Source organism: Urocitellus parryii, chromosome 12 (genome assembly GCF_045843805.1).
Source record: "Urocitellus parryii isolate mUroPar1 chromosome 12, mUroPar1.hap1, whole genome shotgun sequence".
Taxonomy (NCBI): domain Eukaryota; kingdom Metazoa; phylum Chordata; class Mammalia; order Rodentia; family Sciuridae; genus Urocitellus; species Urocitellus parryii.
The window spans coordinates 51,899,177-51,922,247 of NC_135542.1; the positions used below are offsets into that span (position 1 = coordinate 51,899,177).

Genomic DNA, 23,071 nt, shown 5'->3' on the forward strand with positions numbered 1-23,071 from the left:
GGGGGGCTGGAAGCAACGCTCAGCCCAGGGCCTGCGGGTCAGGGCTCCCGCGAGCGAAATAAGTCTCACGGCCAACGTGGCCTCTCTGTGTAGCTCTTCCTGCAGCGCCAAAAACCACCCGCAGTCTACTACCCAGCGCGCAAGCGCAGTGGGCCGAGGAACCGGCGGTGTGAAGTTTCACACCTAGAAAGATGGAGGGTGAATGAGGCCTGCCTGGTTTAAGAGCCCTACTGGGAGGTAAAGGGCCAAACCCAGGAGGGAGAGGGCACAGAGCTGGAGCTCCCCTTCTGCTTGGTTCTCCCTGCCGAAGGTCTCCCAGGCCTCCACCCTGCTCTCTTTGGTCCTGTCCCTGGCTCCCTCAGTCGGCCTACCCCGCAGCAACCCCTTTCGGATCACCTATCTAGCCCCTGAGGCATCCTTCTGCTCTGTCCCCTACCTGATTTCTAAGGGGCAGGGATGGGGTGGTTTGAGGGCCAGTAGCTGCGGGTGGGGTCGGGGGAGGACAGAAGTCCCTGGCCTACCTGCAAGCCCCGCCCTCTGACCCTGCATTGGGACCCCTGCCCGCCTTAAACAGTGGAGGATTTGGTCTGAATTGTTTCTTCCTTGGCTGTTGTGGATCTTCCTGATTCTGGACCCAATCTTTAAAGGGGCTGGGGCCACCCTGGTCTTTCAAACCTAGTCATCATGAACTTGGACATGAGTGGGGCTGTTTACTTAAGACAATAGGAGCTCTAGACAAAATCAGGTCCTTCCATGGCTTCCTCTACTTGCTTATGCCTCTCTAGTCTGTGGGGTCGCTGGAGGTCTGGGTAGATGGGGGATCCTGAGAAATGTAAGGGGACGACGTCTTCTCTTTAAAATTCCTTTCTGGTCACCTGCACTCTCCTGGTAGTCAGAGTATCAGCTCACTAGTGTCTTATTCTTGTCCTTTTGGCCCAGAGTATGGCTCATGTGGATGAAGCAGCCCGCAGGTTGTCCCAAACTGGGACAAGTCTCTATGCAGTGCTGGAGCTTAAGAAGGGTGCCTCACCTGAAGAGATCAAAAAGGCCTACAGGTTCAGACCCCAGCTCTTTATTGAACCTTGAGATTTCCCCCACTTAATCCCTGTTATTTCTACCTTGATTTCTGACCCATTTGTAAACCCTCCCAAGAAGTCTTTTTTAAAAAATATTTTTATTAGTTGTTGATGAAATTTTTTATTTTATTTAATTATTTGTATATGGTGCTGAGAATCGAACCCAGTGCCTCACACATGCTAGACAAGCACTCTACCACCGAGCCACAATCCCAGCCTCCCCAAGAAATCTTTATTTGAGGGACAAAGGAGGCTATCAGCCTCTTTAACATGATATGAGAAAACTTTTAGACCTTGACTACTTACCTCCATCCTTCATACCACATTTCATGCATTCCTCTGCACTAGCTAGAGACCTATCCCTGCCATTCATTCTAACCTTCCCTTCCCAGCCATTCCCCATCTCCTCCCTACCCTCCTTTTGGGTATTGCCTGGGTAGGAGACTGGCCTTGCAGTATCATCCAGACAAGAATCCAGGGAACCCTCAAGCAGCAGAAGTCTTCAAAGAGATCAACACAGCCCATGCTATACTGAGCGACCCTAAGAAGCGGAAAATCTATGACAAGCATGGCTCATTGGGAATATACCTGTATGATCATTATGGGGAAGAAGGAGTCACATACTATTTTACACTGAATAGTTGTTGGTTCAAGGTACACAATTTCTTCCTAGTCTCTGTCCCTCTTCTCAGACAAAAGTTTCTATTGTCTCATTTTCTGGGTGTGAGGAGGAAGGAAGGAGGGGAGCTTGAGTGAAATACAGAAGAACTGCTGGATTGAGGGCCACCTTCTACCTTTTAGACACTTGTCCTCCTCTGTGCACTGCTCACTTGTTGTTGTTGCTGCTGCTGCTGCTGTTTTTGCTGTGGAGCCCTACAACCACCTTCTGAGGAGACAAGTAAGAGGAAATATCAACAGAATGTCCGTACTCAGCCTAGGAGAGCAGGTGAGGACCACAGGCTGGGACTGAGGTCAGATCTGGATCAGGAATGAAAGAAATGATTGGGGGTAAGAAAGACCTGTGAAAATGGCAGGTCAGCCTCTAAATATGGCAGTTTCAAGTCTGGAATTGAGGCAAAGTGAAGAAAGGGAAGGCATTTGATATTTTTCTGTGGACCTCATGCCACAGACTGACAGCTTGAATATAATGTTGGCCTCTCCTGACTGTTAAGCTAAGGAATGAGGTGGGAGAACAATAGCTGAGGACAGGTTCGAGGTTGCAGTTTATTGTATCTGCTCAAAAGAAAGATGAGCTGAGGTTGTAACACTTGTGCAAAAATGAAGAATGATATGTCTGAGATGATTCCTACCCCCAATTGTTAAAACTTTAAAATGGTGGATTGGCTGAGGTTTACACCAGTGCCACCTTGTGATGCTAATGAGTAACTGCAAGGTAGTGGTTTTCTCATCTGTATATTAAAAAATCGTTAATAGGAGGGCACAGTGAAGCACCTCTATAATCCCAGCAGCTCAGGAGACTGAGGCAGGAGGATCACAAGTTCAAAGCCAGCCTCAGCAAAAGATAGGTGCTAAGCAACTCAGTGAGATCCTGTCTCTAAATAAAATATAAAATAGGGCTGGGGATGTGGCTCAAGCGGTAGCGCGCTTGCCTGGCATGCGTGCGGCCCGGGTTCGATCCTCCAGCACCATATACAAACAAAGATGTTGTGTCCGCCAATAACTAAAAAATAAATAAATATTAAAAAAATATATATATATATAAAATAAGGCTGGGGTTGTGGCTCAGTGGTCAAGTGCCCCTGAGTTCAATCCCCTGTACCAAAAAAAAAAAAAAAACCACCCCAAAAATGTTTACATGTATAAATATGTGTGTAATTCCATCATAGGAGCAAGAAATAGCTCTTCAGATGATGACGATAGTGATGATTAATAAAATATGAAGAAGATTGAGGTATGTACACTGAAAAGCAGCAATAATTAAAGAAGAAAAGCGTATAAGCTAACTTGAGATGAGTCCTTGGTAGAAAGTTTATATCTTTATAGCATGGGCTCCAGGTGTTTATATCCTTACATAGAGGGGTTGCTTTAAATTCTGCATGATTTTTCTTTGTGATTAATAAAGTGCCAACTTCTTCTGCCATTAGGTGCTGGCCCAGTTGAGGGTGCCCTCTGCTACCCAGTCCACTGGACATTGAAGAGAGGAGCAAGTAGCCCTGTCCTGATGTTGACCCCAATTTGACTCCTCTTATAAGAACCTCTACATTAAAAGCATTGATAATGTCCATCCCAGTAAGAACACCATCGCTGCCCTCTATGGTACCACTAACTCTGGCCATATGGGGTCTCTCAGCTACTCTTCATTTTAGCCCCAGTCCTACTTTTAATCTGTGAGAGAGCAGTCCTCCCTTCCCTACCTGTATGAGGTCTCAGGCAGTGATGGCAGAATTTTCCTGAGGATTCTTTTCCCCGGTGTCTGCCTTGGCATTTAAGCCAATGTCAGCCAGGACCCTGAACCACTTGCAGCATCTCCACCAAGATTCTGATAGTAGAGCATGGTGGGTCCTATTCCTGGAGCTGCTGCACCAGTTAATCCTCCTTTGCTGCAACTCGTAGCATCAATCAGCCTCATTTCTAAGCCAATACATTTCTCTGAGGCTGGTGCCCATACCATGGGTGTTGCAGCCTCATCTATGCCACCAAAAGTCAACTTGGGAAACACATGGGTGCATTTGAGACTTATGGGTAGCCATCCCATCACGGATTCTCCTTGACATCACTTACCAGCACAGCAGCCATTGTTAGCCCTGGTTCATGGGGTTGACTGCAGTCCCCATGACAGTGCCTGCTTGCCTCTGTCCTTCACCAAATCTTGTGCATCTTATACATTTTGTTCTTAAATCAGGGACTGAAACATGATGGGAAAAGCTTGTGCTTTACAATTGTTCCTTCCCCACTCTTGCCTCTTTGGCATCCTCTCCACATCATTTATTTCTCATCCATGCAGGGTCAGGGGTGAGGCACTTCTCTTCTCTTCTCTCCCTTACTGGGGAATATCAGTAAGGGAATATTAGTAAATAAAAGAACTTTTGTGCAATCCCAGTGCATGTGTTGGGCCCGAAAAAAGACAAGTTGTGCTGTAATAGAGAAAACGGCCAATTGCTGAAAAAGACAAGACCGGTGCTTGCATCTGGGATGAGCCCGGCATGGGAAGTAGAGTCCAGGACAGCGGTGGAGTTGGGGCCAAAGTTTCCCAGAACCTAGTGACTCCAACTTCGTCAGAGCTCTAAGATTTCCCCGGATACTGATTCCCTGGTGCCCAAAATAGGTCCCTGGCATTCGAATCTCCCAGCTTCTCCCAGTTTCCAAGCAAATTTGGTCTTTGGAGTGGCCTTAGTGACGTGTTTGTGGACCAGAATCACACTTCTCCAGGGGCATGCTCATATGACCTGGAGCAGCAGCCACCTCTAGCCTCTGTAGCTGCTTTCCTAGGGTGACATAAAAAAAAGGGCTGGGCAAGAACAATCACAGGCCTGAAGTTTGGGACAAGAGGCTATCTCCCTAGTCTCTGGTGCCTCTCTTCTGAATCACACAGTCTTGCGGAGGAGTGCCAGGGTCACTGGCTAAGCCTGAGGAGAAGACTGTAGATCCAGCCAGGTCTTTCCTCCCACCCTGAGCCATGTGTGGTGCTTCTCCCACAACCTGATTTAGAGACTGCCACTGACTGTATGAAGAGGCCATGCCAGAGCATAGGGGTCCAGGGCTCACAGGAGCCTTCACAGCGAGAGCCAGTGAGGAACCCACACCTTTGCTGGTCACTACGTATCAGTAGTGACACTTGCCCCGGTTGTTGCTCCAGGGAGTCACCCATTCCTGAGTGAGTCAGGGTCACTTACTCTGCTGACAGCTGTGGCTCGCCTTACATGAGCTAAATTGGGAGTTGGAATGTCACACAGATGCCCCTTGTCTCCCCACCCCCACGATAATATTAATCTCCTCTCTGGGGAGCAAGGGACAAACAGTGCTGCCCAGAGTGAACCAGAGTGGTTTGGGGAACAAAAGGAGAATCGCCCAGGGAGGGAAGGATAAAGCTACATGTGCCTGGCAAGGACACCAAGCAAAGAGCAGACGTGTCTGGAGACAGCCAGGGCAGGACGAGTTTCAGAGGAAGGGACAGAAGATAGAGCAGCACTATTTTAAGAGGGAGCACCAGAAGGGAGCCTAAGAACCCACAGATAGTCTGAGGTGAACAAGGAGGGTCCAGAGGCAGTAGAGAAGGCCAGGACCAGGGCCGCAGCCAGGGCCAGCAGAGCACTGAGGGGATGAACTTCACCGTGGGCTTTAAGCCGCTGCTCGGGGATGCGCACAGCATGGACAGCCTGGAGAAGCAGCTCATCTGCCCCATCTGCCTGGAGATGTTCTCCAAGCCCGTGGTGATCCTGCCCTGCCAGCACAACCTGTGCCGCAAGTGCGCCAATGATGTCTTCCAGGTGGGCTCAGGGCAGGGGTGGTGAGGAACCCCAGAGGGTGCTGGGCAGAGTGCTCTGGGAGGTGGGTGGGGCCACGGTGGCTAGGAGCAGAAGAGCTGGGGTCCTAGGATCCCAAAGTAAGCATGAGTCAGCATTTGCCCTGCAGGCTGGCAAGCATAGCCTGTGCCACAGTGGCTAGAAGGCTGGCATCCACAGGGGACAGTGTGCCCAGCACAAACTGGATGGAGGTGGTCTCACACTGGCCTCTGTGGGAGCCGCACTAAACTCTGCATTCAGTTTGGGGTTTCAGATTTCGAGATCCTTGTGGAAACTCCAGAGAAGAAATCAATGAAATGCTGAAACATTCAGAATGAAATAATAAATCCTGTGATGAAGCCCCAAATGATACCAGAATTACAGTAAAGCCCAAAGCATCAGTTTTGGGGGACAAAGTTTGACCTAATGACAGGATACTGGGATTTCTCCCCAACTTCAGCTCACACCTGTAATCCTTCTAGACTGTTCAGTAAAGAGGCCTAGAGGCTAACAGCTATTGAGGTCAAGACTTACCACACAGACAGAAGGCAGAGAAGAAATTCCCCAAAGTGCAGCCAGTTTTGGTCCATCTTTGGTCATAGAGCATAGTTGAGCAAAGTCACAGATATCATTTTGGTACTGATTTCAAAAATAAAAGCAGCATATACCAGAATGGTTTATAAATGGAGGTTCAAGTACAGATCAGAGGTTGGGGAGAGTGATGGGCAGTTTGTGTGTGTGTGTGTGTGTGTGTGTGTGTGTGTGTGTGTGTGTGTAGATGCATGGGTACACCCAAAACCTTGAAAATGAAATGAAAATTCTTATCTAGATAAGAGCCATTTGGCTTAGTATGCATTTCAGTGATAAAAGCATCATTAATAAGTCTTCAATATTGTTAGTATGAGGAAATGTGCCAAGCACACAAGTAATTTATTTCTTTTTCTTTTTCTTTTTTTGTGTGTATATTGTGAGTTGAATTCAGGGCCTCAAGCATGCTCTATCATTGAGCTACACTCTAACCCCAACACAAATGATTTTTTTTTTTTTTTGTATCAGAGATTGAACTCAGGGGCACTTAACCACTGAGCCACACACACACAGCCCTTTTTATTTATTCACTTATTTTTATTTATTTTTTGAGACAGGTTCTCATTAAGTTGCATAGGGCCTCCCTAAGTTGCTGAGGCTGCTCTCAAACTTGCAACCCTCTTTTCTCAGCCTCCCAAGTTGTTGAGATCACAGGTGTGTGAAGTGATTTTTTTTAATTTATTTTTTAATTTTAGATGGACACAATATATTTTTTATTTTTATATGGTAGCTGAGGATCGAACCCAGTGCCCCATGCATGCTAGGCGAGCGCTCTACCTCTGAGCCACAACCCCAGCCCAACCCAAGTGATTTTTAACTTAACTAAGAAAATACTTATCTTTTAGGTTCCTTGGGGCAGATGTTTGGGGGAAAAAAATGGAATAACTAAACCAGGCCATCACACATTATTGCCATCTCCACTGGGTGTCCACAAACCTGAAGTTTCTCCTGCTATCTTCCTGCTGAGACCCCTTCCCATCTCCTTTTATTCTGAGTGTTCAAATGTGGCTCCAGAGCCATGCCTTTCCCTCTCTGGGGGCCTAGACTGAATGCTATGCCCCCTCACCCCAGGCTTCAAGTCTTGTCCACCACCTTGGTATTTCCTTTGGTCTAACTAACTCTCCCAGGCTGAGATGCCTGGGAAGGAATTGCAGAAAGACTTTGCCACCCTTTCTTAGGAATTTATAGTGAAATATCCTCTCTTCTAATGAACCTGAAATATATAAATCAAAGAGAAGTTTGCAAAGTTAAGTTAACATGTCCTTTAAAAAACTGGCCAGCATGTTAAAATACAAATCATACAGTGTTATCTGACAGTAGGACCCATGAAAAGAACCTGTATACAGAGGCAAGAAGAAGTTGAAGTGTCCCCCATTATTGGAGGCAATCCTCTGTATACAGGAGCACTGTTTGGGTTCCAAGAAGCTCTAGAATACTGATATGGGCCCAGAGAGACTCGGAGATGGTCTGGGTCAAACCCTATGCAATATCAGGACACATTGGTTTGCTTCTGTAGTCCCAGCTACTTGGGAGGCTGAGGTGGGAGAATTGCTTGAGCCTAAGAGTATGAGGCCAGCTTGGAAAACACAGCAAGACAGTGGCTCAAAACCAAACAACCAAACAACCAACAAGCAAGCAAACAAAACTTGTGCTGACTCTTTGGGAAGTAACATGATTCCCAGGACTCAGGAATGGTTTTATGGGTCTGGAGTGGTATACAGCATTGGAAGTGCAGAGCACCCCTGGACCCTCCACAGAGAGCAGAGAACATCTGCCTTCCTTGCTGCTTTATTTGGGAGGGCTTGGGGGAGGCTGACCCAGTTACCCAGCTGCAACTATGTATATGCCTCCTGGCAGAACTCAGCAGATCTCTGTCTGAAAGATGAGCATATTTAGTTTTTTCACACATTGCCTCCACGTTTTGACAACTCCAGGCATAATCAGATTGTTTTCTAAGTATGGCGACAAGAATAGGACTTTGAGTTCCTCTATCTTCAAACCACTTAGGAATAAAACCTTTAGAACATTGCCTAGAAAGTTAACAGTTATGAAAGTGACACCAGTACACCATATTTAAACTTTCATATGTACATTTCTTCCAAGCACCATAGGAGTTTATATCATGAAAAATGAATCTGCTACTTACCTTAGCCCCTCAGTTCTCTTCACCAGATAGAAGCAACCATTACCAACTTTCTTGGGAATCCTTCCAGGAAATGTTCACACTTAGGTCCATGTTTGCACATATAAACATACTTACACTGGACTAATGGCCTTGTTCACTTTGCCATGCTTGTTCCATAACCACACATTCAGCTCTCTGCTTTCCTCTTTTTTTAATATTTTTTTAGTTGCAGATGGATAAAATACCTTTATTTATTTGTTTATTCATTTTTTATGTGGTGCCAGGGATCAAAGCCAGTGCCTCATGCAGGCTAGGCAAGTGCTCTACCACTGAGCCCCAGCCCCAGCCCTCTGCTTTCCTCTTGAATAGTGGTCTAATGTTCCATTGCAATGAGTGGACCACAGTCTATCTAATCCATCCTCTAGAGCCTGTAGGTGGTTTTCAGTTTTTGCTGGGCTAAAAACTTCTATGATGGACAACAAATAGGAATTGGGGGGAAATGTGACCTTGTAAAATGAGGTTTGCTAGACAGCCAGGAAGAAAACTTTGAATAAAATATTTAGTTGAAAGTGTTGAACAGGATTAAGGATTTGGGAGAAAATCAGCCATAATCCCCCTTTAACCAATCTAATTTTCTTCTTCTCCTCCTTCTCCTTCTCCTTCTTCTTCCATATTACTTTCAAGTCCTTATCCCCACACAATATTTTCACATAGTTGCCATTATAATGTGACTACTTCTCTTTAGAGCTGTAACACATCTCTCTTTCTCCCTGAACTGAAACAGAAAACAGTAAAATATGACATTATCGCTCTCTAATTTCTCCCTCCCTCTTTCTCTGCACTTGCGCCCACTCAGCCACTGAGAATTTTGACTACAGCAAAGCTGTTGGTGTGGGAATTTGACACAAACATCTTCCCATGTGTTTCTGTATTTGTAAACTCTATTCGCGTCTGAACTACTTTAAAGCAAGCCTTCAGTTTATTTTTGTATCTGCCCCCACTTTACTGTGGGCACTTACTTGTTTGAGCTGCAACCTGTTGTAGCTCAGCAGAAGGTCTTGTAAGAAGGTTGCAGCTTTTATGGAGGAGGTTCTGCTACAGAGGGACTTGCAGAGAGGAATAGCAATGAAGAGACCTCCTTCTCCAGAAAAGGGTGGTCCGACAGAGAGGAGACCTTGGTTTCACTCCAGTCCTATTCCAGCTATCAGTTAATTGTCTGGACCTGGTGTCACCAGGTAGAAGCTTCCGGTGAAAATCCCAGCAGCCTGTCTCCTGGATCCCACGTACCTGCTGCCCAGGTCACTAGAACTTCTTAGCTCTGCCTTGGGCAGGTCTCTTGTATGAGAAACTGGTTCACCAAAATTTTGTAGTTGTGTTAACCCACTAGCAGTGCTCTAACTTCTGTAGGGAAGAAGCTTGGTTTCATGGGAACAAAAACCTAGACTGAGGTTTAGCACTCCTGGCACCACTGTCATTGGCAATTTGACACATGACACAAAGCAAGAGGCTAGCTGGGCACAGTGGCATACACCTGCAATCCCTGCTACACAGGAAACTGAGGCAGGAGGATTATAAGTTCAAGGTCAGCCTGGGCAATGTAGTGAGACCCTGTCTCAAAATAAAAAGGGCTTGGGCTGGGGTTGTGGCTCAGTGGTAGAGCACTTGCCTAGCATGTATGAGGCACTGGGTTCAATTCTCAGTACAGCATATAAATAAATGAGTAAAATAAAGGTTCATCAACATCTAAATTTTTTTTTTAAATAAAATAAAAAGGGCTCAGTGGTAGAGTACCCCTGGGTTTGATGTCCAGTACAAAATACAAAGAATAGCCTGTTTACACATCTTTAGATTAAAAGGGTATTTTAAAAATGATTTTAACACCCTTGTAATTCTACCAATCTGCTTTCACAAATTCAAGAAATATGATTTTTTTAAAGGATTTTCCATTCTGTCCCCAGCATTCCCACTTGGCCTCCTCTTCTGCTTCTCTGTGGTCCGTTTGGTAGCAGGGCTCAGTTTGTCACCCCGTGAAGGGGCAGGGGCTCTTCAGTCATGGCTAGCCCTCTTCTCAAAATCCCTGTTAAAGCTGCTGCTCAGCTTTTACTGAAACCTGGATTTTTCCAAGGCTTTGCAACTTTTCTCCAAATGTCTGGACTTCTGCCCACCACATTCCTGTAGTTTCTCCAGTGTGTTCTGAGGTCTGACTCACAGAACCTGCCTGGTCCACCATTCCTCACTGGCAGATCATCAGGTTGGCCTTGCATCCTGGGCCTGTGTCCCACATTAGCCTCTCCCTGGTCAGGTAGAGAAGAGGGAAAACATTCTGCAATAAGTATGGATTTCCCAAAGTAGTAGCAGTTACAGAGATCTTCCTGGATGGAACATTTCTACCAGAGGTTATGGAACCTACAATAGAAGGCACCATGCAGCCTACAAGAGACAGCTAATGGCATGGATGCCAGCTAAAGCCTGAACAGAGCCAGAATTAAATCCACTTGGGGGGGTGGTGGTGTTAGGGATTAAACCCAAGGTATCATGCATGGTAAGCACATGCTATGCTGCTGAGTTGCACCCCCATCCCTGTTCCATTCCATTTTATCCTTCACAGTGAAGAACAAACAGTTATTTCATGCCCTGTGGTTCTGTGTGATCTTTATTGTTAAGGTCTAGATTAGGATTGTTACTATTTCCTTTGTGTTTACACAGTGATTTATAATTTATAGAGTACCTTTGCAGACAGGATTCCATTTGAATTAGATAGAATGGGTCAGAGAGAGAACAGAGGAAGCAGGTTACGGTCACACAAACAAAGAGATAGGGTAGGGACATAAATCTAAGTGTTGAGTTCTGTTTCCTAGAGTGATAGAATTTCCTCTAAACATCACATTGTTGGCACATAAAATTTTACTTCCTGGGGATGACTCTCTTGTCTAAAGGTAATATTTAAGGAAAGAACATACATACAATAAAGCTTATCAGTTATATTTTGTCTTGAAACAGGAAAATAAACAGAAGCAGAATGTAAGATTTTGCTAACTGGAAATTAGTTGGCAGAGAGATTTTTAGCCCAGAGTAGAGACTGTCGACTATGATGATATAGTAAGGAGATTATCATCACTACCCTAGAGCCCAAGATTCCTATTTGTGATGAGAAAAAGAAAAGACTTATAGTCAGAACAGAGAGTAATTTCTTTTTCTTGCCATGGAACTATTCAGTCTATGAAATCTACGGATCCATTCCAAGACCGATGTTTTTAAATGCATATATATAATATGGTGTTTATTTGGGAAACCAGTTGCATTAGAATGCAGAAGCACCCTCAACAAGGGTGATATTGCTGCTAAAGAGGCAAAACAATCTTATGCTTGTTATGTATAAAGCACACAAAAAAACATGCAGTATACAAGCAGTGGATCTGTGGTGTAGACATTTAATGGGGCAAGGGGAGCTATTAGGAGAAAAATGCCTAGCTGTTTGAGGTGGGACACCCCCGTAATCCCAGCAACTCAGGAGGTTGAGGCAGGAGAATCACAAGTTTGAGACCAGCCTCAGCAACTTAGCAAGGCCCCAAGCAACTTAGTGAGAACCTGTCTCAAAAAAATAAACATAAAGGACTGGGGATGTGGCTCAGTGGTTAAGCACCATGAATTCAATCTTTGGTATTTTAAAAAATGTCTAAACAGAATCTTAGAGAGGGCAATAAAGAAGGAGGTTTGGAAGCAGGTGCAGTGGCAGATACCTATAACCCCCAGCAACTCAGGAGGCTCAGATGGGAGGATCACCAAGTTCAAGGCCAGCCTCTGCAAATTAGTGAGGCCATAAGCAACTTAGCAAGACCCTATCTCAAAATAAAAAAAGCTGGAATGTGGCTCACTGGTAATGTGTCCCTGGGTTCAATCCCAATTCAAAAAAAAAAAAAAAAAAAAAAGGAGGAGGAGGAAGAGGAGGTTTGGGAATTACTAAATTGTTTATGTGCTTCTTTTTAAAAAAATTTTTTTAATTGTTGATGGACCTTTTATTTTTATTTATTTGTATGTGGTGCTGAGAATCGAACCCAGTGCCTCATGCATGCTAGGCAAGCGTACTACCACTGAGCCACAACCCCAGCCCCTGACATATGTGCTTCTTGATGAACCCATTAAATAATGAGATTTAGCAGTGGCCTAATAACTACTGTAACTTAGAAGTAGTGTAAGTGTAAACTGTTTTTTGAGATTTCAGCAACAACTGTAACATGATATGAAAACAACTGTGATTTCTGTTGGTGACAAAGTCACAGGTGCTGCTAAAACTCCTGTTTTGCGCCTGCATTCATCACTGAGGGAAATGCTCCGTTTCTGCTAAAGATTAATGAAAATAAAGATGTAATTCTTCTCCCACCCAAGTTCATAAACTCCCTGAACTCCATGGATCTTTTGGTGTCTGTGGCACCCAAATTAAGTACACCTGTGTTGGGGACATCAGTGTCTTCCCAAGTACCCTGGCTTGCAATTCCAGAGTTGTCTTTGACTCCCTCCTCTCCCCAACACCCCAAATCCAAGTGACTGACCAGTCCCACTGATCCCATCTCTGGTCTCCCTCATCCCTCTAGTGCTGCCATCCCTCTAGTCAGCCCTGTGGCTGACCTTGACCATGGCACTTGCTTCCTAGCTGATCCTTGCCTTTAGCTTCTGTCTGTCTCATCTATCCACATTACTTCTGTTTGATTAATATTTACCACCTTTTCACTCCCAACTTAGAAACCCAGCCTACAAAATCAAGTTCACGTCCTCACCTTGTTCAAAGTTTTCCACGATAAACCCATCTTTCCAGCTTCCCGCATGCTCCTCTGTTTGTAACATGAACTTCTACAGTCCCTCTGCTCCTGAAACTCTTTCCAACCTGCCATCTCCTGCTGTCTACCCTGATTTCAAGTCCGTTACAAGTGGCATCTTCTCTTCATACTAATATCCTTCTAGTTGTGTCCCCTGAAGTGTTTTGTCCTGTTGGCACCGTTATATGGCATTCTAGCGCCCCCTTTTGTGTCATATCTGAGCATATCATTTTTTGTTAAAGGAAGGAATTTTTTTAAATACCTTTATTCTATTTATTCATTTGTATGTGGTGCTGAGGTTTGAACCAAGGGCCTCATATGTGCTAGGTAAGCACTCTACAGTTGAGCTATTGCCCCAGCCCCGAGCTTTGCATTTTTTAAATTAAGGGAGACCCCACCCCAAATCCTCATAGAAAATTTTGAAATCATAAAAAAGAAAAAAGGGAAAAGGATGAGACCCACAACACTACTACTCAATAACAATTACTTCAAAACTATTTAATTTTTGTTTTATGTACTTAATCATTTGTAGCATATACAGAGAAACTTGGGAAATGCCAATGAATACCAAGAAGAAAAAATTGAATCACATGTAAATTTATACTGTATATATAGATTTGTATCTTTATTTTAATTTTTTTAATTTAATTTTTTTTTAATTTTGGGGTACTTGAACCCAGGGGCATTTAACCACATCTCAGTACTTGACTATTCTATGTACATCATATAAGATAAATTCCACGACAGTTGTCCTTTTGTATCTGGTTTATTCGCTTAGCAGAATATCTTCAGGGCTGGTCCATGTTGTAGGCAGGATCCTGATTACTTTTCTCTCTTCATTTCTGCTATAATCCAAATGGCTTTTAATGGCATCATCCATTCTACTGTGCCAGATGTGGGAGGATTCTCTGTTAAAAATGTCGTTTGATTCCTCTCCTTAATTCTGTTAGCTCTGTTTAACTCTCCAGCTGCCATCACTTAGATCTCTTCTTCAATTAAATAGACTAAGTTTTCTTCATTTCTTTACAAACGTTAGGTTGAAGTTGTATTGATCCTTGAGAATGTCTTCTTCTGGAAGAGTCCTTTGTCCTTTGGGCTCCTCTTTGAATAGGGGGTTGTTTTATCTGCCCCCACCCTGTGAATTCTTTTTTTTTTTTTTTTAAGTGAAAGTGAGATTGAGCTGGGGATGTGGCTCAAGCGGTAGCGCGGCCCGGGTTCGATCCTCAGCACCACATACAAACAAAGATGTTGTGTCCGCTGAAAACTAAAAAATAGATATTAAAATTCTCTCTCTCTCTCTCTTAAAAAAAAATAAAGTGAGAGACAGAGAGATAATTTTTAAATATTTATTTATTTATTTTTAGTTTTCTTTGTTTGTATGTGGTGCTGAGGATGGAACCTGGGCCCACGCATGCCAGGCCGAGTGCGCTTGAGCCACATTCCCAGCCCAACCCTGTGAATTATTGACTCACCCTGAGTGTTCACCTTGTTTCTTTTGCTGTTTCAAATGCAAACTGGCTGGCGGGCCGGATGTTGTCATCAGTTTGCAATCTCTGTTTAGTCATTTAGCTTCTCTGGTGAATAGAGGATATGACCTGAATTAATAGGTAGCTGAGGTCCCATTTTGGCTACGTTGTCTCAGCATGTTTTTCACAGGGAATCCAGTGAACTGTCTCCCGTGGAGGTATGCACAGATCCCTGGGAAGTGCTCTCCCCCATGAGACCTTTCCTTTTCTTCTCACAGACAAGTAGGTCATTCTGGTTGAAATCTCTGCCCTTACATGCAACACGGTACCCAAGGTTTTGATTTGATGGGTCATCTTCTGTTTATATAACTTAAATAAGTATGCTTAAATAACTTCCATCCACAGTTGCATAGATGATTTTCATCTTGTGATTTCTTTCCTCTGTGAAGGACAGCTATTTAATTCTTCAGAGTTCCAGAGTGCCTGAGTTCAAATGTCATCTCTGCCACCTTTAGCTGATATCCACATGCAGTTTATCTCACTTCTCTGGGCCACAGTTTTCTTTGAAATGGGGCTAGTAGTAATATCTGCTTCAGAAAGTTGATATGAGAGCAAATCTGACTTAAAGTAAGTTCTCAATAGTTGTTAGTCACTGTCATTACATTTCTTGTAGGGGTAAATGGGTGCATGTTCATCTTTTCACTATCTTTACAAGAAGCTCCACAGGATGAAATTCAATAATGTCGGAAAAGTCCAGGGCACGGTGCTTGACACATACAAATCCTCAAAACAATGGTAGAATGTTAAGTAATGAGTCTCCTGCACCTGTTTCCCAGGGAGAGGACAGGTACAGGGAGGAATGGAGGTGGAGAAGAGAAGACATCCCGGAGTTTGCCTTTGCTCTAGGCTAGATGGAGGTCCCTTTTCCTCTCTTCCAACACTTAGTGAGCATCCCTATATCCCACCATGTGCAAATCAATTGTGAGTAAGATCTTTCCAGGAGCTTGCAGCCTTATTGTTCTTTCAATACCTCCTTACCCACTTGGATTCTAAATATTGATAGGTAATTTTATTAGGCAGACAAAAGTCTGTGATCATACTCTTTAACACATTCCCTAAATTAAACCCAACAATAGTCATATAATCCTAGTTACTGAGAAGGACAGATGCACAATTCCAGCTTGGATAATCTCAAATTCCAGGCTTATGATAGCTAAAGTGTTAATTTCTTATGACTCTCAAGAAATTCTAAGAAAAATGTTGGATGCATAGCACATGTCAGTTACTCTCCCCAAGCTAAGCTGCCCACTTCACATATTTGGGCCGTGTTTCCTGCCTAGGACCCTTGCCACCAAAGGAGCAAACAAGTCTCCTGACTTGGGTACACCTTGTGTGTGATGGGGTGCTGCTGTGCACACCAAAGAGTCCTTCCAAACTGGTCTTTCAGTGGTGTGTTAGGATTTAGAGAGTTTCAAGGAACACATTTGTAGGAAACACATCTAAAAATGCAAAGTCAAAGGTGATTATTTTCTCCATTTCTCTCTAGGAGTGAATGGCCTTCCAGCTTGTCAGGTTGAAGTGCTGGGGGTGTAGCTCAGTGGCAGAGCATTTGTCTGGCATGCACAAGGCTCTGGATTCAATCCCCAGAACCAAAACAAACAAATAAAGTCAGGCATGCTGGTACGTGACTGCAATCCCAGTTATTCAGTAGGCTGAGGCAGGAGGACTGCAAGTTGGAGGGCAGCCTGGGCAACTTAGCAAGACCCTGTCTGAAAATACAAAAAATAAATAAAAAAGACTGGAGGTGTGGTTCAGTGGTAGAGAACCCTGGGTTTAATTCTGAGTACCAGGGGAAGAAAAAAAGAGAAGAAATAACAGTGGCTTGAAGAAGGAAAAATATGGATGGGCAGTCTAGGACTGCTTCGTCAGAGACCTGCTTCTTGATTTTTTTTAATATTTATTTTTTAGTTATAGGTGGACACAATATCCTTATTTCATTTTTATGCGGTGCTAAGGATTGAACCCAGGGCCTCACATGTGCTAGGCAAGCGCTCTACACTGAGCAACCCCATCCCTGCTTCTTGATTTTGTTGTCATTCTCAACCTGTATCTACTACCTCATGGCTCAAGATAGCTGCTTCAACTTGACCCATCCCATCTTCATTCCAGGCAGCAGGGAAGAAGAGGGAAAGTAGGACATGCACCTCCCATTAAAGATACTTCCTAAAAATTATACCAAACATTTCTACTTACCTCCTAGAACACAGTCACTGGCCACATCCAGCTGGAAGGGAGGCTTGGATATGCAGACTTTATATCACTTATCTTGCTAAAACTCAGGGGCTCTATTGAAGAAGAGATGAATATGGGGGAACAATGTGCAATCTCTGCCAGTCTTTCATCTCTACTTCTCTCCACAGATTGATTCTTTTCTCCTTCCTGTAGACGGGCCTACTCTATTCATAGTTTCTGACCATCACACTTTCTGGGATGGCCACAGTGTACACTCTTAGCTCCACCCACAAGCCTTCTTGGTTCCAAAGCAGCACATGATGTAGCTAGCTCGGTCCCCGGGTCTTAATTCCAAGTTTCTGGGAGAACAGTTGATTGGTCCTCAGCTCTGAGCCAATCACCTCTGGTGGGTATGGCAGGGCACTCCCTTTTAGAATGGGATGGAGCAATTCTCTGTTAGCCTGCTTTCCCTATGATCATGCCCCTTGCACTAGGTGCAAGTTGTCCTCTTGTCCTCAGGGCAAGGGTGCATTGTTGTTGTTGTTGTTGTTGTTGTTGTTATTATTATTATTATTATTATTTTGGTTCTGGGGATTAAACCCATGGGCACTTTACCACTGAGCTATATCCCTAGTCCCTTTTATTTTTTTTTTTTATTTTGAGATAGGATCTCACTAAATTGCTGAGGTTCTTGCTAAATTGCCCCAACTTGTCACACTCTCACCTCAGTCTCCTGAGTCACTGGGATTACAGGTGTGCTCCACCTCACCTGGCTAAGGGTGCATTTTCTTCACATACTTAACCCAGAACATAGCAACTACTTGGCATACTCCATATCTAATGTAAAATGAATAATCCAATTTAGTTTTTAACTACACAGGTTGAATGCTTGACAAATTTACAGAGTAAAAAAATAAAAAAGTGCCAGGGGCAGCCCAAGAACCAGGACTCCTGACTCCCAATGCCTGAAGGGACCTTCCAGAATGACCTGGTTAATTATGGTTTCTCTGCCTCATTGTTCAGCACTTGCATTGTGTGCACTCCTGCCTAAGACTGCAGAGACTCTCCCCAGACATGGCCCAGAGGGTCCTAGTCTAAGGAACACTGGCTGCATGGCTCAGCCTTCCTACCAAAGCTTTGAGCTGAGCCCCTCTGCAGAGATCTCATCCTCACTCAGCCTTAGCCAAAGCTGCAGGGATGTTCAAGAGCTGGGCTGAGTAATGAGATAAAGGCCAGAAACCAGCTTCTGGGCCACCTTTCCCTGAGCTGCTTCCAGGGGAAGCCCAGCCATAGTAAAAAAGAGCTAATGCCTCCCCAACCACAACTGTCCTACTCCCCAGCCCCCAAGACCCTTCTTCCTTCCTCCTCCAAGTTCCTGCACCCTCACTGTCTTGTTCTCTCGTGCCATCTGTTTTCACAGGCCTCGAACCCTCTATGGCAATCCCGGGGCTCCACTGCTGTGTCTTCAGGAGGCCGTTTCCGGTGCCCATCTTGCAGGCATGAGGTGGTCCTGGATCGACACGGTGTGTATGGCCTGCAGCGAAACCTGCTAGTGGAGAACATTATAGACATTTATAAGCAGGAGTCTTCCCGGTAAGCTGTTAGGGACTCTTGCCTCTCACCTCTCACAAGATCAGGGCCAGGGACTCTGCCAAGGAACCCATCAGGGCCAGAAGGGAGGGAAGGGAACAATCAACTGCCTCTTCAGTTTAGAGAGGAGAGGCCCGGATCCACAGAGGGGAGGGACTTGGCCCAGATCATGCTGGGATGCCAGACTCTGATTCCCTGGTAGTACTTCTCCTTCACCCTCTCCTCTTGGGGTGGGGCTGGGAGTCTACCAGCAAGACTCTTGACCTTGCCAACCCTCGATGACTTCCTGTCCTATGGGACAGTCTTGCCCCCAGGAATAGAGACTTGTCTTGGATCCAGATCTCCTCTACCTCTTAGCTGCATCCCCTCCCCAAATTGACATGGAAACCACTCACCCACCCACAGCACGAGCTGCAGGGAGGTAATGGCAGTTGAGTGGAGACTCAACACTCTGGGCTCACCTCCCTGGCCCCTGACCCTCACTGCCACCCTGCTTGCTCCCCTCAAGGCCACTGCACTCCAAGGCTGAGCAGCACCTCATGTGTGAGGAACACGAGGAGGAGAAGATCAATATCTACTGCTTGAGCTGTGAAGTGCCTACCTGCTCTCTCTGCAAGGTCTTTGGTGCCCACAAGGACTGTGAGGTGGCTCCACTGCCCACCATTTACAAACGCCAGAAGGTATCAAGCAGGGAGGGGAGTTCGAGTGGGAGCTTAGGACAGGGTCAGCCTTTTCGCTCCACTTGCTTGTGCAGTCTAGCGGATCAGGCTAACGGCGCAGTTCTAGGCCTGATCCTGCTTGGCCCAGAGTAAGTTACTTGACCTCTCTGGACCTCACTTTCCTCAATTATAAAACAGAAAGTGGAAATACCTACTTTTGAGAGCTGTTATAAGCATAATATTAGATAATGGATGAAAACAGATTTCAGTGTGGTGGACTAGATATGCTCAAGGTCCCCTCCCTATCACACAACTAATTTCTGCATAAAGCATAATTTTAAAATTAGATTGGTTGGCACATAGGAAGTGAAAGGAACCTCCAAGTGGAGTGGGGCAGGGTGAGGAGGAGAGAGCCAGATGAAAACAGAGCCCTTGGCAGCCAGCAAAGACACCATTTCCCAGAGGGTCGATGCTGGCAGTGTCACTGAGCTTGACAGAAGAGGCGATGCCTTCAAATCTCTAAAAGGTGGGGGAACTGCCTCTAAGACTTCCAAGACCCCAGGTTAAACTGAAACCCTGGAGCTAACATCATCAGCTGCGCCACCTGGCCTTTGACAGGAGCAAATGCAAATTCTGCCTGGAGGAAAATATCCTCAATTTAGCACTTAGGTTTTGTTGATTAAAATCAACAAAATATTAGTTTAAAATTGAAGATACACAGAAGAATGTACTCCATGAGTGAAGTCAGCAGAAACAAAAATTATAATTCGGGGGGCTGGGGATGTGGCTCAAGCGGTAGCGCGCTCGCCTGGCGCGCGTGCGGCCAGGGTTCGATCCTCAGCACCACATACAAAGGAAGATGAAGATGTTGTGTCCGCCGAGAACTAAGAAAAATTAAATAAATGTTAAAATTCTCTCTCTCTCTCTGTCCCCCCCCTCTCTCTCACTCTCTCTTTAAAAAAAAATTATAATTCGGATGCTTGAGGAATTCAGATATTGGAATTATTTTTATAAAATATTTCGTAGTTGTTAATGGACCTTTATCTTATATGTGGTACTGAGAATTGAACCCAGTGCCTCACACATGCTAGGCAAGTGCTCTGCCACTGAACTACAACCCCAGGCCCAGATGTTGGAATTATTAAAGAATAAAAAGTCACTATGAAAAAATGCTTTTTAAAAGATGGGATATTTTTTAAAAGCAATTATAGAACATTAAAAGTGACCATGAGCACCAAATAGAACTTTTATAAATTAAGTTACAATTATTTAAATAAAACATTCAATGGATGAATTGAATGAAATTTCTCTGAAGAGAGAATTAATGAATATGATAAAAGGACTGAAAAAAACGACTATAATGTAGCACTGGGAGGTGAGAAGGTTGAGGATGAGAAGGCTTAGCATAAGTCTTATCAGATTCCCAGGATGAGATAATAAAGAGACTAGAGAAGAGGCAATATTATCTGAATGGATATCACAGAATTTTTTCAGAACTAATGGAAGACAAAAATCTACAGATTAAGCACCAAGTCAGTGCCTGGCACATGGCAATATTAGGAGAATGTTTATTCCTTTTTCATTTGGTGGTGGGTCTCTCCTCTCTACCTTCTTCCAGATTTCATAAAATGCGTCTCCATACCTCTTAAATAGTTTCAAGCCTCCTAGATCTTTGATGTAGAGAGTTCAGTCTTCTAGGCAGCACTGGCTGGGGGTGACAGGGGTATGACTGCAGGACAGGTTCTCCAGCTCTAAGAGCTGACCTTTGTGTGTGGTAGAGTGAGCTCAGCGATGGCATTGCAATGCTGGTGGCAGGAAACGACCGTGTGCAAGCAGTGATCACACAGATGGAGGAGGTGTGCCAGACCATTGAGGTGAGCCTGGGCTAGGGAGGGAGGAGAGGATGGAAAGTGGCTGGCCTGGAGACCTCAAGCTCCAAAGATAGTTTTTCCTCTCTGATTGCTGGTCAAATTGGCAAGACAGATTCTGGGCTCCTGGAAGTGGTGGAGTGTGCTTAGGCTGCTGGATTGAATCCCAGATCTGCTGCTCACTAGCTCTGTGACTTTGGCCCAGTTATTTAACTTATCTGTGCTTTGGTTTTGTTTTTAATTGCATAAAATAGTGACGATGATAATGATATACTGGCTGTCTCATTGGGTCTTTTTTTTTTTTTTTTTAATGGTGCTGGGGATTGAACCCAGGGACTTGTGCATGCAAAGCAAGCACTCTACCAATTGAGCTATATCCCCAGCCCCTGACTGGCACTTTTGTGAATTAAATGGAATAAAGCCAATCAAAACCAAGGCCAGGGATATAGATAGCACCCAGGGAAGCTACTTTGAGATGTCATGTTATCTAAAAGATCTGGGTTGGATACTGGCCATACCCCTAACTCAGGTATAGTCATGGTCAGGTCACTTTATTTCTTGGCTCTCTGTGAGTTCTGTTAAGTGGGGAGCAGACGAATATCCAGCTCTCTCAGCTATAGGTCCCAGCCACACCTTCCCTCATGCTCCGGGTCTTTCAGGACAACAGCCGCAGGCAGAAGCAGTTGCTAAACCAGAGGTTCGAGACCCTGTGCGCGGTGCTGGAGGAGCGTAAGGGCGAGCTCCTGCAAGCGCTGGCTCGGGAGCAGGAAGAGAAGCTGCAGCGCGTCCGCGGACTCATCCGTCAGTATGGAGATCACCTAGAGGCTTCCTCTAAACTGGTGGAGTCAGCCATCCAGTCCATGGAGGAGCCGCAGATGGCACTATACCTGCAGGTTGGCCCCTGGGGAAGGCGGCAGCCCGGCACAGTGGCTGAAGTCAGGGGGGCATTGGCACCTGGAAACCCAAATTCAGGTCTTATCTCTTGTACCTATTTGCCCCCATGAGCCTGGCCAGGTCACTCCCTCTGCGGTTGCTTTCGCCTAACGACTTGTGACATGCACTAAACGACTTGTGATATGCACTAAACGACTTGTGATATGCACTAAACGACTTGTGATATGCATTCCCACCTACCCTACAGGACTGTGGTAAGAATCAGAAACTGGGCTTTGCCGGGGCTAGCCCAGCACTTACTCTCACCCTCTTTTTTCTTCCCTGCAGCAGGCCAAGGAGCTGATCAATAAGTAAGTAGGCTCCGCGGGAAGGGAAAGGAAGTGGCCTAGCGGATTCCTCTGGCTCTGGGAGGGGCTAAGGGTACCTGGGCGTTGCCCGCTGAGCAGCTGTGGCCACCGCAGGGTCGGGACAATGTCGAAAGTGGAGCTAGCGGGACGGCCGGAGCCAGGCTATGAAAGCATGGAGCAATTTTCTGTGAGCGTGGAGCACGTGGCCGAAATGCTGAGGACCATCGACTTCCAGCCGGGTGAGGGAGCCAGGGAGGGAAGGAGGGACTGCACTTCCAGAACCTCAGTATGGGGGTGAAGTAATATGATGTCCAGAACAGCAAGGACTCCACCTCAATGGCTTTCTTTCCTCCCAGGCGCCGCTGGGGAAGAAGAGGATGAGGAGGTGGCGCTGGACGGGGACGAGGGCAGTGCAGGACCAGAGGAAGAGCGACTGGACGGGTCAGAAGGTGAGAGTGGCGCAGAGGGACTTGGTGCGTGGTCTGGCTGGCACTCTCATGTTCCGTCCTCTGGTGATTGCCTTCCCAGCCACATCAGGGCTCACCGACAGCCCCCAATAAAGTGCCATCTAATCCCAGTGCTACAAAAGAGCGCCCCCTAGCGTGAAGAAAATAACGCTCTTTCCTCCCATTCATTCTGGGGCTCTACGAGATCGGGTTGAGTTTGCAAGAAACCAACCCGGTGACTGGCGAAAGGCAGTGAGCCGAGCTTCGGGGCTACCATTGTTCTTGGAGTCACCCGCCCATCGAGCTTTCTTTGCCTGGCACAGGGCTGCACTGACCCGATCCCTAGTCGAGAGCCCACGCGCACGGAACCTGGCGCCAGCGTCCTGGAGTATCTGTACAGAGACCACCGCCGCCACCCACTTTGGCGCCAGGCGCCAGGGGAAGGCCTCAATAAAGGAATTTTGCGTCCCAGATGCGTATCTCGTTTCGCTGCCTACTCCCCC

At 45.6% G+C, this 23,071-nt stretch overlaps 2 protein-coding genes across 2 annotated transcripts; both read left to right on the forward strand.

Moving 5' to 3' along the window:
- The first annotated feature begins 942 nt into the window (after window positions 1–942).
- Dnajc5g (DnaJ heat shock protein family (Hsp40) member C5 gamma) lies at window positions 943–3,198 on the forward strand. Its single transcript, XM_026414907.1, has 5 exons — window positions 943–1,055; window positions 1,469–1,730; window positions 1,878–2,022; window positions 2,924–2,988; window positions 3,182–3,198. Exons 1-4 carry the CDS (start codon window positions 943–945, stop codon window positions 2,965–2,967), a joined length of 564 nt encoding a protein of 187 aa, XP_026270692.1. The 3' UTR covers window positions 2,968–2,988; window positions 3,182–3,198.
- A 1,838-nt stretch (window positions 3,199–5,036) lies between these two features.
- Trim54 (tripartite motif containing 54) lies at window positions 5,037–23,039 on the forward strand. The gene is made up of 9 exons (XM_026386506.2): window positions 5,037–5,524; window positions 18,185–18,357; window positions 18,863–19,034; window positions 20,792–20,887; window positions 21,541–21,774; window positions 22,103–22,125; window positions 22,237–22,361; window positions 22,479–22,571; window positions 22,892–23,039. The coding sequence occupies exons 1-9, from the start codon at window positions 5,357–5,359 to the stop codon at window positions 22,900–22,902; spliced, it is 1,095 nt and encodes a 364-aa protein (XP_026242291.1). The 5' UTR covers window positions 5,037–5,356; the 3' UTR covers window positions 22,903–23,039.
- The last annotated feature ends 32 nt before the right edge of the window (window positions 23,040–23,071 follow it).

Bases quoted from the DNA above. Each gene is read 5' to 3' on its own strand.
- Trim54 (XM_026386506.2), top strand. From the start codon at position 5,357: ATGAACTTCACCGTGGGCTTTAAGCCGCTGCTCGGGGATGCGCACAGC. The intron at 19,035-20,791 runs GTATCAAGCAGG...TGTGTGTGGTAG, and splicing joins CCATTTACAAACGCCAGAAG to AGTGAGCTCAGCGATGGCAT. The intron at 20,888-21,540 runs GTGAGCCTGGGC...CGGGTCTTTCAG, and splicing joins AGGTGTGCCAGACCATTGAG to GACAACAGCCGCAGGCAGAA.
- Dnajc5g (XM_026414907.1), top strand. From the start codon at position 943: ATGGCTCATGTGGATGAAGCAGCCCGCAGGTTGTCCCAAACTGGGACA. The intron at 1,056-1,468 runs GTTCAGACCCCA...TTCCCTTCCCAG, and splicing joins GAGATCAAAAAGGCCTACAG to CCATTCCCCATCTCCTCCCT. The intron at 2,023-2,923 runs GTGAGGACCACA...ATTCCATCATAG, and splicing joins TACTCAGCCTAGGAGAGCAG to GAGCAAGAAATAGCTCTTCA.